At 37.2% G+C, this 17,315-nt stretch overlaps 1 protein-coding gene across 1 annotated transcript in view; it reads right to left on the bottom strand.

Moving 5' to 3' along the window:
* LOC126353799 (xylosyltransferase oxt) overlaps positions 1–17,315 on the bottom strand; it is an 86,581-nt gene that overhangs the window by 34,513 nt on the left and 34,753 nt on the right. The window contains exons 9-12 of the mRNA XM_050002895.1: positions 14,853–14,958; positions 10,776–10,978; positions 9,454–9,585; positions 7,586–7,801 (exon numbers count right to left, since the gene is read on the bottom strand). Coding sequence (XP_049858852.1) covers positions 7,586–7,801; positions 9,454–9,585; positions 10,776–10,978; positions 14,853–14,958 — 657 coding nt within the window. The remainder of the gene's footprint in view (positions 1–7,585; positions 7,802–9,453; positions 9,586–10,775; positions 10,979–14,852; positions 14,959–17,315) is intronic.

Raw genomic sequence — 17,315 nt, 5'->3', positions numbered from 1 at the left:
CGGTAAGCTTGAAAAAAACGCACTAACACACATGTGTAATTAGTTATTGGTATTAAGTTATGTTTTATTTCAGTCTGAATCACTTATCTGTACGAAAGCACAAAACTTGCACGTCTCACCTAGTGTAAGGCTGCCAACTCCTTTTGGTAACTGCTTCTCGGCATAAAATAATCGGAGGCTAATGCCCATGCAACTTAAAACATCAAATAAATATCGGCTATGAAAGCCTCCACTGCTGAAATGAGCGTAAAGAGGCCTGCTAATAAATCAAAATGCAATTGGTTCCTGGAAACTATTTAATAATGTGTCTCCAGGTAAATTATTTATGATTGCCAAAGATGCATCATAGCATGATAATCAGCATTCCTAAAATAATGGAGAGCTGGTGGGTTTGATATTCTCTAAGGATCTGCATGCAATGTGTTGTCACCAGCATACTGGAGGTACTCATTATCTATGCACTACAGTCCCACCATGACATTGTGAAAAGAAGTGAATTACATACAGTAAGCTCTTCCTCATAGTATTCAAATGGCTTCAGAATGTTTTAGACTGAAATGCTTTGTCTGCGATGCAAGGCTCTGCTATTAACAAATTGCAACCATGCTGTAATACTCAGCTAGCACAAAACATGATGTCAAGGCAAGGTTAGAAAAAACTGTGAGCCATGTGTGCCTAATACGGAGCAAACAATGCTAGATTAGAACTTGTAGTTCTTTTTTTGTGGGGAACCACTGGGTTAGAAATTTCTGATGTATGTGTTGATTGTCTTAATGTGGAGCATTTTTGTCATTTTTGTTACAACACTTCTCTGTAAAAAATGTTAGCAGATTGCTGGTATCACCATGGCATTTATTTGGAACCAATGTTTTGATTGCTAGCTGTCCCAAAATAAGGTCACCTCGTTTTTATACGTATTGACAATAACTTAAAATTTTGTTGAGTAACACCATCACACTTTCCCTCTCGACAATTAATTTTTGTTTCCTGGAACTATATGAATGGAAAAAAATGAATATTACATCCTGTCCTTAACAGTTTCTAATACCATGTTAAAAAGATGCAGCTTCAACAACCCTGTGCTTTGTATACTTTTGCCATCTCTTTACATGCACAAAATACAATGTAAATGTAATTTTCTTTAAATGCGAACATTTTAGGTTAGGCTTTACTGTGAATGTTATTGACATTTAATGAAACAACAAGTTTACTGTTACCAGCAACAGTTTATTTATCTACACAATGCATTTCAAAAGGTTTAAACCCCCATAATCACGTGAATCCATGTGATGATGGAGGTTTAAACCTTTCAAACGCATTGTGGATACAAATAATCAGTGACTGGTAACAGTAAACTTGTAGTTTCATTTAATGTAATTTTCACTGAAAAGTATCGACTTTATTGCACAAAACCTAAAGAACAAAAGTTGGAAGCCCTTAGAGCTTACATAATCAACAAATCTCGTACAGAAACTAACAGAAAGTATTAGGGTCTCAATTCTGGAGCTTGTTCACTGTGCCTGAAAGAAATCTGTTTAAATTACAAAAAAATCTGTTTAATCACAGCTGACACTGAATGTGATGCATAACAATGACGTAAGTTAATGATAAACAAGAGATTGCTTTTGGTTATAAAGTTATGGTGTGACAGCCAGTTGTAATAATGCCTCCTACTCGTCAAATGCAATGTCAATGTTGTGATATCTATTGTTAATCAGGGAACAAGAGAAACGACCAGCTTTCCCATTTTTAATATGATTTATAAGAAACATAATGGAAAATTGTTTGTATTATTTATTTCTATATTGTATAGTTAAATGTTACTTGTTCAGGTGTGAAAAAATGGCAAATTACATTCTGGAGCTGCACCTGTAAAAATACAGGCCCAGTTGCCTGCCTTAAAGTCAGCCATTTGTAACTTGACAGGTGCGTTTTCTTGATGTTTCCCTTTGTTCCTCTGCATCTTCTTATGTATTACATACCACTGGACATCTCAATAGAATCTGTAATTTGAGTATTTGTTGCTAGATTTTGTGTGGGCAAGTCAGTGTGCCAGTTTTGTTCTTTCTTGTGTCTTTGCAGCAGCTAATTACTATCACATGCACCCTTAGATGTGTTATTATTGCAATGTGTATTATACTGAGATTTTGCTGATAGTGACATTGATTTTTTGAACAATGAATTTGGAGATGACTATGAGAATGATAAGAACTGTTTTAAAGTAGAAATAGGGGAGGGTTCAGGCAAAGCATGTTTGGAACATGATAATTGATACTTTTATTCGGATTTCAGATGAAAGCACTTCAGTACATAATTCCAATGTGGTTTTATTTTCGAAAATTACTTTTTGTCATAGAATAAGAAGAAGGCAAAAAGTTACTTAAAGGGCAAACAGTGACATTATTACCCTGGAAACCTTACTTAACAAGCTTGGAAGGCCAAGCGTGAGGACAGATTATGAGGAAAGCTGGATGACCAGTGATCATGAGCCCAATAACTGTATTTTCAGGACTCTCTGTACCATGCAATATACATTTAGATGAGAACAGTACCACTTCAGAGATTTCATTAATGCTTCCGAACAAACTGTATGATAAACATGAGGGGACAAACTAACCTGAATGTCGAACGGAACTTATTGGAGTCACCTTTGTCAAAATGGGTAATATGTTGACATGAAAGCAAGATGACAACTTGAAAACAATATTACAAAGACAAGAGCTACCAATGTAGTGAGTGCAAGTCACACTGTGTAAATTATCGTGTTTCACAATTTATCATACAAAGCAGAAAGTTTTCATAATATATCCTCAAACGTGATTACTGTACATAAGACATGTTATGCATTACTATTACACATTTTGTGTAAAAGACTAATGTTGCTTTCTGAAAGATTCTTTGCCATGCTCCCTTGACCAACTTTTCCTGTTATTAAAAACAATGTTATAAAACACTCAATAATGGAAATTCCTGGATGGAACAATACCCTGATCAACTAAAACATTATGGCCACTACCCGCTGTGATGATAGACACTGCCTGGTGGCACTGCAGGCATGTGACTTGGTAAAAAAGGTATGTAAACAGAGGAGACACAGACGGGGAACCATTCTAGCAGAGATATGGGCTGAAAATGGGGAAATCCATTGAGATAAGCGACTTTGACAAAGAGCAGATTATTATTGCACTGAGACTGTGAATGAGTATCTCAAAACTGGCAAAGCTGGTCAAATGTTCACATGCTATGACAGTAAAACCATCACCAGGTGCTAAATGGTTGGACCTCCATGACATCACATAATGTGGGGTTTATGGGCATTTCTGGTCTGTAGCATCTTAAATGGTGATCTGAGGCATCTCTGCTGAAATACCACAATGCTGGACTGTGTGTCATTCTTTTGGCCTGAGAAGGAGGGCTCTTGTTTTGACCCTTTGGAAAAACTTTTATGTGCTGCTGGTGTGCCTAAATCAACATCATTAGGTAGAATGTATTATTTTAATGAAAAAGATATGCAGTTAACAGAGTGTAATTTGTCACAGTGGATTAAAAACAGAGATGCTGTTAAAAAGTTTCCATGATAGTTTCAGGGATCTTCGCTGTTGAACATATACATTTTAAATTAACATCAATGTGGCCAGAAGAATTGTTGTTTAAAGATCCTAATTTGACACTCTAAATAAAGTTAACCCATGTAATGAAATATTTCAATTAAATTTATAACTTTTGGTTCTTTACTTTCATGAGGCAGACTTACTACAGGTTTTCAGTTTACATAATCTGATTTGAATTATCTTCTAACCAATGATGTGATGTATTTTAAGTGAACATCCAATATCTATCCAAACTGAGGGTGTTTCTTCTTTTTTCTCTTTTTAAAAATAATATTAGAGTTTTGATGAAAACAAACCTCATATCAGCTGTCAGAAAGTGTTTCACAAATTTAAAAATCATTGTTTAGACAACAGCAGCATAAGTTGATTTTCTATATTCCCCTAAGTCAAGAATACTTATTATTTTTTTCCAAATAAAGATACATCATTTCTGTGTCATCTGCAGAAATATGACAGTGATGTGTTGAAAATATGATACTTTCTGTTATTATTATTGCTATTACTATTTTTGTCTGAAGTAATGTAATCCAAATGACAAACTTCAGTTGTGCATTTATGTTTGTAAAAAAAATTCCATTTTTTCCTCTCAAATTACATGAGGTATGTGGAGTAATTTTGCACTGACTACTGCCATGCAGAAAGTAATAAGTGGAAAAAGTTTTGTGAAAATCTGAAGCAGTGGGTCTCAGGTATGGATGACCTTACTTAGAATTTTTTTTCCCACCACAAAACTAAGTATTGTGATTCCAGATTTATTTATGTGCCCATTTGTAGAAAACCCATAAGAAATTTTGTTTTAATACAATGTCTAATGACTTGGGAATTATTTAAGAGCAATTATTAGTTTCCACCAGGTTGGAGAAATGAGAATAATGATTTTTCAATGTGTCTGTATTTTTACTGGAAATTGGAAAGTGACACATATTAAATTTTTTGAATTGTTATTTACTGCTTAAATAATTACATGTCTGTCAAGTATGTGCTTCTCATAACTTATGAAAAAAAAATTAAAAGCTTCCTAAACACACGAGTTAGGGGCATTTATGTACATAAAAGCACCACATTGCATTGACATTCTTGCAGAGCCAAGTTATCAGAAGCTCACTACATTTAAAATTTGATATAAAAAAAGTTTTAGTTGGAGAGAAAAAAGATTTTGCACAAGTTCTTATGTTTTAAGTATATGTAAATGAGAAAAGTTTCATGAAAATCTGAGATGATGGGTAACATAACTTGCATGATTTGAGATGGAATGACCCTTACTTCAGGTTTATTTAGCAACAGTTATTTTTTATTTTTAGTTCACTGTTGGTATTTGAGTTTACATACTGTCATTTTGTGATCTGGAGATAGTGAGTGGAGCTCTGGATGCTATAAAATGAAGTGATAAGTGAAGAAATCAGAACATTTCCAACATGTTCTTCTGTTTGAGTCCGATAGAGGGGTGACAGCAGAGGGGAGGAAGCCAGAAACAACTGTGTCATGTATGAGGATAATGCCATCGGATAAAGCACATCAAGAAAAAGGTTTTCTCTTTTTAAGGAGGATCATTTGGATATGTGACTCTTCAAATTCAAAAAGACTTTTGGGTTTGATGAAGATTGTTTAAATGCATTAATTCAAAATGATGCGCATCAGTGTACTCCAGAGCTGGCAAATGTGATGAACTGTAATCATTCCACAACCAAGTAACATTTGCATGCTGTGGGAAAGGTTCAAAAAATCAGGTGCATGGGTGCAACACACTCTAAACCAAAATCATAACAATTTGTGGGTGGCTGTTTGTGCATCTCTGCTTGCTCATTATCAATTGGCTCATGAAGAATACCAACCAATTATATCCTGTATCTTTACTGGTGATGAGAAACGGTGTCTTTATACTAACATATGGAAAAGAAAGGAATGGTTTAGTTTAAACAAAGCAGCAACTCCCCATACAAAAACTTGTGCGCAACCACAAAAGATAATGTTCTATATCTGATGGAGCAGCAACAATGTGGTGCATATGAATCACTGCTGACATTTATTGTCAACAACTGAGATTTTCAATTTTTCTGCTATCTATTGAACGACCTCCATGGAATTTGATTTCCAGATGAAAATGTGCTCCGAACATGGCTTCACAAGTTCTTCGCTTCAACACCAAGCGATTTTTACAGTCACACATTCAAAAAGTTAAGCATTGGCAGACTGTTGTAAATGGTGAAGGAGAATATATTAATGACGACTAAAGCACCTGTTACATGTATCTGTTGAGTTTATTAAACTAATGGAAAAATGCTATGAACTTATGCATCAAGCCAAAAACATGGAAGCTTAAAATTTTTCATTTCAGTAATTATTATTGTACACTGTAAACTTCCTAAGGGTTACTACACAGTTGCAAAAATGATAAAAACAACCTGGCTTTTCAGCATAAGTTCATGTGTTACAGTTCATATAATTATCTCTGGTTAATAAGCAATATCATAAATTTTACAATGATGTCTGTATGTCACAATGAATGAAAATTAAGAACACAGCAATCATTTAGCATTACCCCAACAAATTTTAAAAATAATTATTTAAACAGTTCATTAAACAGACATGTGGTAACCTTTGTAAAAGACTGATCATGTGATCCTTGTCCCTGAAAACCACATGTTGAAGAGTATGAATGGAAAGATGAAAAACGGAATCTTCCTGATATTTTTGAAGACAAACAGATTGACATCAATACAAAGTGAATGTATGGCTGAACTTTTATAGTGTTGACAGCAACTGACATTATTTACCTAATGTACTCACAGGACCACAATCATAATCAGTCTATCCTACCAGAATTCCAGCTGAAACTCCAGCAACTATGAATGTCTAAAAACAAGACTTGGGTAATACACATAATCAAGAAATTGTATGCTTGCAGAATACTCAAGATCCATTCACCTTACGCCTTGTCTATGCATCAACATGAACAGCAAACAGCATTTGAAGATTATGCTGTAGTGACAGGCAGTCACTCAACAACACTACAGTACCTGAGAACTACAATGGAAAAAATAAATAAATAAATAAATAAAAATGCTGTAGCAGTATTTGTGAAGAAGTAACAAATGCCAACAAGATTAAACCACCATCTAGCTTGGGGACCCGTTTCATTTAATCTGCAATAACATGTACCAAACTGTTTCAATTCTTGAAAAGCTACTGTGAATTAGGATGCACTTGTGATGGAACAGGACATCATATCCCAAAATTATGTCAAAATTTCGTATCATGAAATTGTGTCACATGCCTGTAACATGAGAGTTTTCATAATGCAAGTACTTTATTTTAGTTTCTACAAACATGTACCTGTGAATATCATTTTTATGAATTGGTAATTCTTTGTTGTGTGTTCCTAAAGCTTCAGGGTGACAGAGGCAACACAGCACACAGAATAGTCGTCTGAAGCCACAAAGAGCCAGCAGTACTCCCCAAAGAAAAAATGTAATACAAAACTTTCTTTTTGAACACAAGTCTTATGTGTAGCTGTAGTTGCAAGCTTGTATACGATGAATAAACTTGTGCAACATACATGATCCACAGAGAGAAAACTTTTTTTGTTTTCTTTCTAAGTATCTGACAGAGAGGGTGCATTATCATCCAGCAGTCAACAACACTCATACACTGAAAAATGTAAATTAATTCACTTGGAAGCAGAAACATAAAAGGATATCCTTGAGAGACTGCAAGAAAAAAGAAAAGTGACAACTTTCAAATATAGTATGGCGCAATGACAAGGAACATAGTGATACAACATGTAATCTTCCGCCTTGTACAACCTTTGGGGTCTATTATGTTGTAGATGTGGGAACTACAGCTATAGTAATACAAAATTATTACTATGCGATCTATAGAAGCTGAGGATATAGCACATAAAATCTTTCATACATACTCATGGAAAGGGGCTGGTTCTAGAAAATTACTCGTATATTTAATATTTAGGTACTTACCAAGGTAGTATCATCAACATGAATGTCTGCAACCTGGGCAAGTCTTCCTGCTGGGTCTATCCAGAGAGCTGTCAGATTTAGTGATACTGCTGAATTAGTTCCTAATGCTGGTTCTATCTCAACAGCCAATGCTGGTTCTGAGAAAGGGCCTAAGCTCCGTATATGATTCCTCAACAGCTGTTCTTTTTGATCGTAATCAGAGCTCACAACTGCCGACTGGAAAATGGAATTAAGATATCACAGATGATTAAAGAACCACCCCTCTTCTGCTTATGTGAGAAGCCGGGTAGACAAATAAACAGAAACAGATAGAAAACTTTTAAAAATATTGATAGTTGTTCTATACACATCTACCATATGTATTACATCATAACATTTATTGCACTGGATCATTTCAAAACTGGGATTTCCCTGAGCATTTACACTGGTGCAAAATATCCTAAAATACACAGGTTTTGTCTGTATGGAAGACCAAGAGGCAAGACCAGTCCCATGATTTCAACCCACTAAACTCCGTTCCAAATGTGTCACTGTTTTATCCCATCCCATCAGAAGCAGGGACACCTGTGGAATTATCTATATCATATATCATGGTCTGACCAAAGATTTTTCGGTCTTAGTTTTAACCTGACCTTCACATCTCTACAATGTGAGGAGTCACCAGAAATAACATGCGGTTTGAATTTCATCTTAAACTGTAGGTCCTCTTTGTATGGTTGGAGAACTGCAGTAAGTTAGGGGCATGCAGGGAGCTGAAGTAACATCCACTACAAAGACTTGCCCCATGCCACTTAGCTACATGAAACTTTTATTACTATCATCTACACTCATAATTAAGTTATGCGAGTTATATTCACACCTGTCTGTTCTTTCTTTTATTGCCAGACTCATCATTTTTGCAAATTCGTTAATAATTCACAATTATGTATGTGCCAAGTCTGGTGCATTTTTTGCCAAATTCAGTACATTTTTTGCCAAACTTGGTATCTTTTCCTAAGTAATCAGTGGTTTTTTTGTCAAATATAGTGTAATTTTTTTGTCAAATTTGAAATTTGGCAACTTGTTTTGCCAAATTTGGTATTATTTGTCTGAAATATTTGGTGGCTTTCTGCCAAATTTGGTGCTGTTTTTTCCATATTCAGCATTATTTTTTGTGGAATTCAGAGTTATTTTTTGCCAAATTCAGTGTTTTTTGCCACATTCAGCATTTTCACTAAATTCTTTGCTACTTCTTTGCCAATTTTTGTGTTACTTTTTTCTCCCAAATTCAATGTTGACTTTTTGCCAAATTCAATGTTGTTCATTTTGCCAAACTCTGTGTTTTTATTTTCCAAGTTTTGTGGTGTTTTTGCTAACTTTTGTGCTACTTTTGTCATCATCTCAAAGTTCGTTACACAGGAAATGAATGTCAGTTTAATATTACACAAACCTCAAACTCAAGAAGATTAAATATCAAAATGCAGTGCTAACATTTAATAACTATCAGCTACAAATATTAATAAGCTACTGTCCTCAGATTTATAACTTTTGATATGGCAAAATTACAAATTTTGTGGTATCTCGTAAAAATCACTAATTTTATATTACTTCACTATAAACAGTTAATTTTGTGATTTTTTCATGTTAGCATTTTTGCATAGTTTTGCTGTCCCCACTTAAAATGCATTTACATTCCGTTTTTGGGGAGGTTGTGAGGTATTTTGAGTTATTTCATTAAAAACAGTTAGTTTTGCATTATTTTTCATGTTACTGTTTTTGCAAAAGTTTCCTGTCCTCACTAAAAATATATTTACATTTCATTTTCTTGTGTTGAGAGATATTCTAATGAACTGTACATTACTTCAAGAAAAAATAATAGCTACACTTACCTTGATCACAGACTGAAGGGTACCATGGTCAAAAATTCGAATGTGATCCTGAGGCTTTATCCAGGTTTCCAGTCTAACAGTTGCAATTCTGTTTGCTTCTTCTAGTTGTGCCTCAAACAGTATCAATGAGCCCTGCAAATAAAAATTTAATATTTCAGAATGTTAACGTCAAGATTTTAAGTAATTTGTTTGAAAAGAAAACCTTTTTTCACTGTCAATGTCCGCATTCTTCATAATTAGGCAGCTTTCCCATACATAAGTCCTGCATACAATTCATAATATTGCTTATTTGCTGTAGTGCAATAAGTGCTTCATAGTGTAGATAACAGCACATGAATTTTGTCACCGATTAATTGTTAATGACTGAGAGATTGGCTGCAAATGGTTTGGACAATGATGAATCAGTATTTAACTCCCTTAGACTCAATAACACACAGAACAGTTGCACTGCAAGGTGTACAACAGTATTTTTAACTTCTTGGATTAAATCAGAATGAAGAATTTGGAATTTAAGCAGTCATCACTACTTGTTATGTGCCCGTCCACAACTCAGCACATCATCTTTAAAGTGGTGTGCCCTCCCAACATTATTATCCCCGCCCCAAAAAATTGTTCAGATCATGAACATAAAATTGCCAACTTACATCCTGAGACTAAATATCAGCAACTTCAATGTGATGCAGTGTCCTCAGTAAATGAAAGATAACTTAATACTACCAGTTGGTTATAGCATAATAGAAGTGCAGCTACTCATGGAGTTCTAGTGTGGGCTCTAATTACAATATGGCAGTGGAAATTGGTAAATATGCTAATGCATTAATGCAGAACCCATTTACGGTGGGAAAAAAAAGTAGTTCCATTTTTGGTCACCAGTTGCAAATCTGGCACTGTACAGCATCTCGTCGCTGTCTCCAGTGCTCATAAAGAACAAACTGTGTAAGCGGCAGTTAATAATAAAATCATTGTTATACTTTTCTCATTTGTTTGAGTTTTTCCACGCACGTCCCGATGCTTATCCATTACATATGAAAAAATTTATATATGTCTTTCCTGCATTCTCAGTGCCAGATTTGTACTTTGTGGACAAACCTGGAACTAATTTTTTTCTAGTGTAAATTGGATTCGCATGAGTGCATTAGAATATCTACCATGTTTTGCTGCCATTCCATAATTACATTTTTTTCCATATTTCTGCAAGTAGAATTACAAACACACATTAATATTAAGCCACCTACTCTACATACAAGGGTACTGCAAATTTCATACATAATTTTTTTCATTAAAAATTAGAATCGATTATTCTTTGGCAAATGGAGATTTACCTTGTAGATGTCTTTGAAGTGGTATGAAGTGACCGATACAATTTTCTTCACACTCAGGGAGCACCCATCATTATTAATATTTATATCTTTTGCAGTGAGACGTGCAAGACTGAAGGCGAGTGTTACAAGTGCATCGTCAGGTGATGGGCTGAGATCATCACTGTGGTATGTATTCTGCCAATAACTATTAAGCCCAGTAATACCTACAGAGACATATGGGACAAATTAAAACCAATATAAAAATTGATGATATCAGAACTGATAAGATGAAAGAGTTTTGTTATCTCAGTAGTACAATCACAGATGACAATAGAATCTTAATGGAAGTGAAGAGAAGGACTGCTCTAGAGAACAGGCACTTATGACTAATTACAAAAAAGTCTTCATAGAGTCAACATGTTAGTGGTCGGATGCCCTTCCTGTTGCCATCCCCTCTCCCTCCTTTCCCCACAGGAGGAAACTATATATGCACCATCTGTATGCATCAAGTGGTACCCCATGTGAAAGTGTGAGAATGTTTAAAAGATGTTTGAGAATCGTGTAAATGAGGTGGGACGTGGGTGCAGCCTTGGTATTCACCTAGTCAAATGGGGGAAACTCTCGCTGTTAATCCACTGGCTGGATTCAATCTGAGACCAGTGCACCAACATGAATCACAGAAGCGACATGCTAATGCATTTGCCTATGTGGGAGGGGGGTCAAACAGGAATCAACTTGAAGCTACTAATATGCTGATGTGGTGGGAAATGACATGAACAAGCTGGACAGAAAGAAAAATCATCCTGGAAGTCTTAAGGAAAGATAATGAAGAGAGGAGGTTATTAAAGGAAATGAAGTAGAGAAAAATAAATTTTTGTGGACACGTCATTAGACACGACACTATCATTATTAAGTCCGCCCCCCAGTAGCTGAGTGGTCAGCACGACAGACTGTCAATCCTAAGGGCCCGAGTTCAATTCCCGTTTGGGTTGGAGATTTTCTCCGCTCAAGGACTGGGTGCTGTGTTGTCCTAATCACCATCATTTCATTCCCATTGACACGCAAGTCGCCGAAGTGGTGTCAAATCGAAATACTTGCACCAGGCAGGCGACCTACCCGACGGGAGGCTCTTGCCATACGCCATTATATCATTATTAACATACATAAAGGAAAAGTGGTGGGAAAGAAAGGAAAGTATGGCTTATGACAAAGTGTTTGGAAGAAATCAAGAAATACAAGGGATGTTAAAATTATATGGAACTGAAATGAACAGCTGACAGAACTGAATGGTTGCATTTACAAGTCATCATCCCTTTAGAATATGTACGTATGTAGGTAGGTAGGTAGGTATGAATGAATGTATGTATATATGTACATATGTACATCTAAGAAATCATGAAATCGAGAATGAGTAGTAACAAATCATTACACAATTCAAACTTTAAACACAATAAACATATATTTTACACTTTTTATTGGTCTTATATACAGAGGGAATCAGAACGCTGATCTTTAACTACTAACACCAAAGTAACCTCTCACACACACAATCAATAAAAAGTTAAATCAAGAATAAATCTCAATGTAAATAATGCATGGAATAAAAAGTAGAGACTACTCAGTATTGTTTATGTGCCTTCTAATGACACTGCACCTTCACAGTTCAGTGAGTTGTCACCTTTACACCTCCACCAGAACATTCCATTCCCATACAAATCTCAGTTTTTAAGAAAATACTGGTGGGGTACTATAGTGACACAATGAATTTAATTTTAACAATCTGTCGGTATGTAAAAAAATGTCATCTGTTCATCCATTGATGTACAGTGCTGCAGTAAAGAGAGGGCATCACTGCTATACTGTGGCAAGCTGCTTAGGCAACAATCATTGTCATTTCTGCACGCAGCACTAATGCATTAATGATACAGTATTCTGAAAAAGATATACTAATGTATCCTTGAAAAAAGTTGAACAAAACAGAAGGGGAAAAACTGCAACCAACCACTCTTTTTGATGAATGCTTTATTTTGCCACAATTATTTTCAGACATGACTCCATAACCCGACAGCACCAAAGATTTATTGAACAAATTTTACCTGAGCATGGACAAAATGTTTTTCATTTTGCAAATCTTTCCTTCAAGACCAAAATCATGTGAAATTAATACAAGAAATCCTTACTGCCATCTGCTGATGGGTTCAGGCTTGAAAGTAGTTATGGCAAAATTAAGTACTCATCAAAAAGTGAGGTTAGTTGATGTTTTCTCCTTCAGTGATATTTAGGAAAACCGCTGCAGTTTTCTCAACCCACTGTGGATAACACAAAGCTATGTCTCACAAGAGCTATAGTGGCTATATAATTTTAGGAAAAAAAAAAACACACTACAAAGTACAAGCAATCAGCATAACTTGAGTAACTTGTTACCTATGTAATGTTTCACTAAATTATCACCTACAAGCCAAACAACAACATGTTTCACAGAAGAATAGTGTTAGTTATGCGAGACAGAAGTCAGTCAGTAGAACCAATCTGTATGAATACCAACAGAGCACCTCTTTCCAGATGAACTGTGATGCAAGGACTACTGAAGTATTGGTGGAAGATGAACCTTAGACAGATGTGGATAGGTCACTGAACATTCATTCCTCTGGCATTCACAGACACTGTCAGATATATTTAACCACTGGTTAGTCATATAGAAAGTTCAGCTAATGGCCATGTTGCACACCAATGAATGAAATTAGCTATTGTGCATGCATAGGAACAGGATTTTCATACCATCCTATGTTCTGTAGTTGCTGCAGCCTCCAGTGAGATGGGATAATCAAGTACTGTGCACAAAAGGTTTCATGAAGATGGTGTGTCTGTCAGGAAAATTGATATATTTGTGTTTCTCACCACTTATCATCAAAAGAGTGTTTTTAGTATACTAGATAAATAGATTGATGGATGACTGCTTCTCACTGTAGCTTGAAAGTGACACAATATTTGTTTCGGAAGAAGCCAGAATACATTATGACAGATCAAAGATATGTGTAAGGGATCTTCTAGACATGTAGTGTTATATGAGTGATTACATATCCTTAGATGTCAAACACATCTCCTTTATTTCTATGTGAAACTTAATTCCCCAGTCTGAAGACTTGATAAATATCATGCTTATATAGGACATAACGCCAATGGTAATGATTTCTTCTTTAAGGTAACACTGGCATACAGTGGTTATATTGTGAACAAATGTCTTAGTCAGTGCATTAAGTGGTTAGTTTAATCTACTGACCTAAATCCCAAAAGGCATGTTTTTGATGTTTTCAGATGTCTAACAAAACACAGGCATATAAGGAAGGAAACTGAGATACTATCTTAGAATCAGAAACATCTATGCCTCTGTCAGAATGTTAGTTTCACTGACATAACTTGCTGACCCTTGCATCCACTGTGACAGTGTTTTTGTCACAATGAGGTGATGTCATGCAGATGTTATCACACACCATATCCCAGCATGCTCTCTTGTCCAATTGTCAAGGAGTCCTGTAGGAGGTATCTACAGGACTCCTTGGCAGTTGAACTAGATAGCTTGCTATCCTCTTTATCATGTGTCTCAGTACTTAGCAGAATGACACCCATTTTGAAATTTTTTGTAGAGAAAAAAAAATAGAATACTGCACTCCAGAACTACTAGTCCAGATGGATATATGCACTACATGGCTCAAAAGGTAATGGGAGAATCTAGGCAATAAGTAATTGCTTTCATTATAATACCTCATCTGCTCTAGTGCTTCTAAAATTTGCCATAACAATGTCAAAGGCAGTGGGTTTGTTTGGGCAGTATGTCATTGTGATACTTTTATGGAATTAAACTGAGTAATCATTGTATTTCCACTGATTAGAATCATCAGTATACACTGTTGTAAGAACTCAGAGTCAAAATCATTTGTACCATTATCAATGGGCCTGCCTGTTATACATTAAATTCTTCAGCAGTCCACTTCAGAGAGACATTTCATATGCTGCAACACTTGTCCTTTTCATACAACAAAACACCGATTTCTGATAATTTTTTACAATATCCATGGTCTCAATAGTTTATCAACTCACTTGCAGTGTGTGGACCATACAACCACTCATCCAGCTGGTTTATGATTCCCTGGTTAACAATAGCTTCAAATTTTCGAGCAAAAAACAGCTGTCGCCCTTCTGTTCCCTGGAAAAAAAAAGCAACAATGCAGTAAAACATTATATATTTTAATATACCATAAACACTTTGTAATGATTAATGACCTTTTGTGGTTTTAGGGCACACAACTACAATGGTCATTAGCGCCCAGATTAAATTAGGAATACACCGCGAAGCACAAGGTTAAAACAGCAACTAAAAGGGACAACACTATAAAAGACGTATTAACAGGCATAGGATTGGGGGGGGGGGGGGGGGGGGGAAGCAGCAGCACAATCAAACGTCCTTAGACAGGTTTGTCAAGTTGATAAAATGAAGAACGCGAGCGGCAGCTCCTGGGTCATCTGCTAAAATGGCATCCAGAGTACATGGCAGGCCAAGATCAAGATGCAGTGTAGTAAAATCCGGACAGGATGTTAAAATGTGGCGGACCATCAGCAATTGCCCACATGGGCAGAAGGGCGCCGGCGCAGCCGTCAGCAGATAGCGATGGCTGAACCGGCAGTGTCCAATTCGTAGCCGGGCCAAAACGACCTCCTCCCGCCGAGAAGGGCGTGAGGAGGACGTCCAAGCCGCGGGAAGAGGTTTCAAGGCCTGAAGCTTGTTGTCCGTAAGTGCAGCCCAATCGGAAAGCCACAGCGATAAAATGCACCGACAAATGACCCTGCTACAATCTGATGAAGGGACACAACAAGAATCTGTCCGAGGCTAGAGGACCGCAGCCTTGGCCGCGGTATCTGCAGCTTCGTTCCCAGGGATACCGACATGGCCAGGAACCCACATAAAGCTAACTGGAGAACCGTTGTCCACCAGCTGCTGAAGAGAGCGCTGGATCCTGTGCACAAAAGGGTGAACTGGATACGGATCACTGAGGCTCTGGATGGCACTCAGAGAATCGGAGTAGATGACATAAGCAGAATGTCGGTGGCGGCAGATGTAAAGAACAGCCTGGTAGAGGGCAAAGAGCTCAGCTGTGAAGACCGAACAATGGCCATGTAGCCGGTATTTGAAACTTTGTGCCCAGACAATAAAAGAACACCCGACCCCGTCATTGGTCTTAGAGCCATCTGTATAAATGAAGGTCATATTAATGAACTTCGAACGAAGTTCGACAAAACGGGAGTGGTATACCGAACCGGGGGTAACCTCCTTTGGGAGTGAGCTGAGGCCGAGGTGAACGTGAACCTGAGCCTGGAGCCAAGGTGGCGTGTGGCTCTCGCCCACTCTAAAGGTTGCAGGGAGTGAAAAATCAAGGTGTTGAAGGAGGCGACGAAAGTTAACTCCAGGGGGTAGCAGGGCAGAGACATACAACCCGTATTGACGGTCGAGAGAGTCGTCAAAAAGGAACGATACGACGGGTGGTCGGGCATTGACAGTAGCTGACAGGCATAATGGCAAAGCAGTATATCGCGCCGGTAGGGGAGCGGCAATTCACCGGCTTCTGCATGAAGACTCTCGACGGGACTAGTATAAAACGCTCCGATCGCAATACGTAAACCCCGATGTTGTATGGAGTTGAGGCGGCGTAAGATGGACGGCCGTGCAGAGGAGTATACGAAGCTCCCATAATCCAGCTTGGAGTGGACGATCGACCGATATAGGCGAAGTAGGACGGTTCGATCCGCTTCACTAGGGACATCCTCTTTAATTTGGGACAAATTATGTTATTTCCTACTCATGGATGCAAGTGATCCTAATACCTCTCCTGAAACAATGAAAGGACATAGTAGTGTTGCCCTCACTAACTGTGTAGAAAGGATCACAGAGTGATCATGAATCATTGGCATGTCTGGGTTCTCAAATCTAGAAGTTCATAAGTAGCTTCCAGTGTGGACACAGGAAGTATTCTTCTGCCACTGATAGCGTGACCCTCTTGGAAGTGGCTTTATAGGAGACTTAACTAATTAGGCACCATGCAGGTGGTACTTTCTTGCATCTTGGAAAGATCTATAACATCTCTTGGAGGCATAAAGTTCTCATGCAGCTCCATAAATGGGTCTCTGGGGTCATTTCCCCACAAGACTTTTCCTGTTTTCTTTTGTGCACATTTATTTTGTAGCATTTTATTATTATATACATTATTTTCAAAACTTTCTGCAGCACAGATAAGATCAGGCATCAATGACCACATTGTTGGGTACCCTGCAACCAAACAGCAGTGGCAGCAATAAACTAACATCACACTATTGCAAATACAACAACACTAACCAACAGTTGCCATTTATCAAGTCCACATACCTATTACTGGCTATATAACAATAACACACACACACACACACACACACACACACACACACACTCACGCAAGCACAACTTGCATACACATCTGCAGTCTCAGAGAGCTGAAACTACACTGCAGTGTGTATGTGTGTCGACTGCTGACA

The sequence above is a fragment of the Schistocerca gregaria genome, chromosome 3, assembly GCF_023897955.1.
Source record: "Schistocerca gregaria isolate iqSchGreg1 chromosome 3, iqSchGreg1.2, whole genome shotgun sequence".
Classification (NCBI taxonomy): Eukaryota; Metazoa; Arthropoda; class Insecta; order Orthoptera; family Acrididae; genus Schistocerca; species Schistocerca gregaria.
Note: the sequence above shows the minus strand (reverse complement) of the source record. Positions and strands in the feature narration are given on the sequence as shown.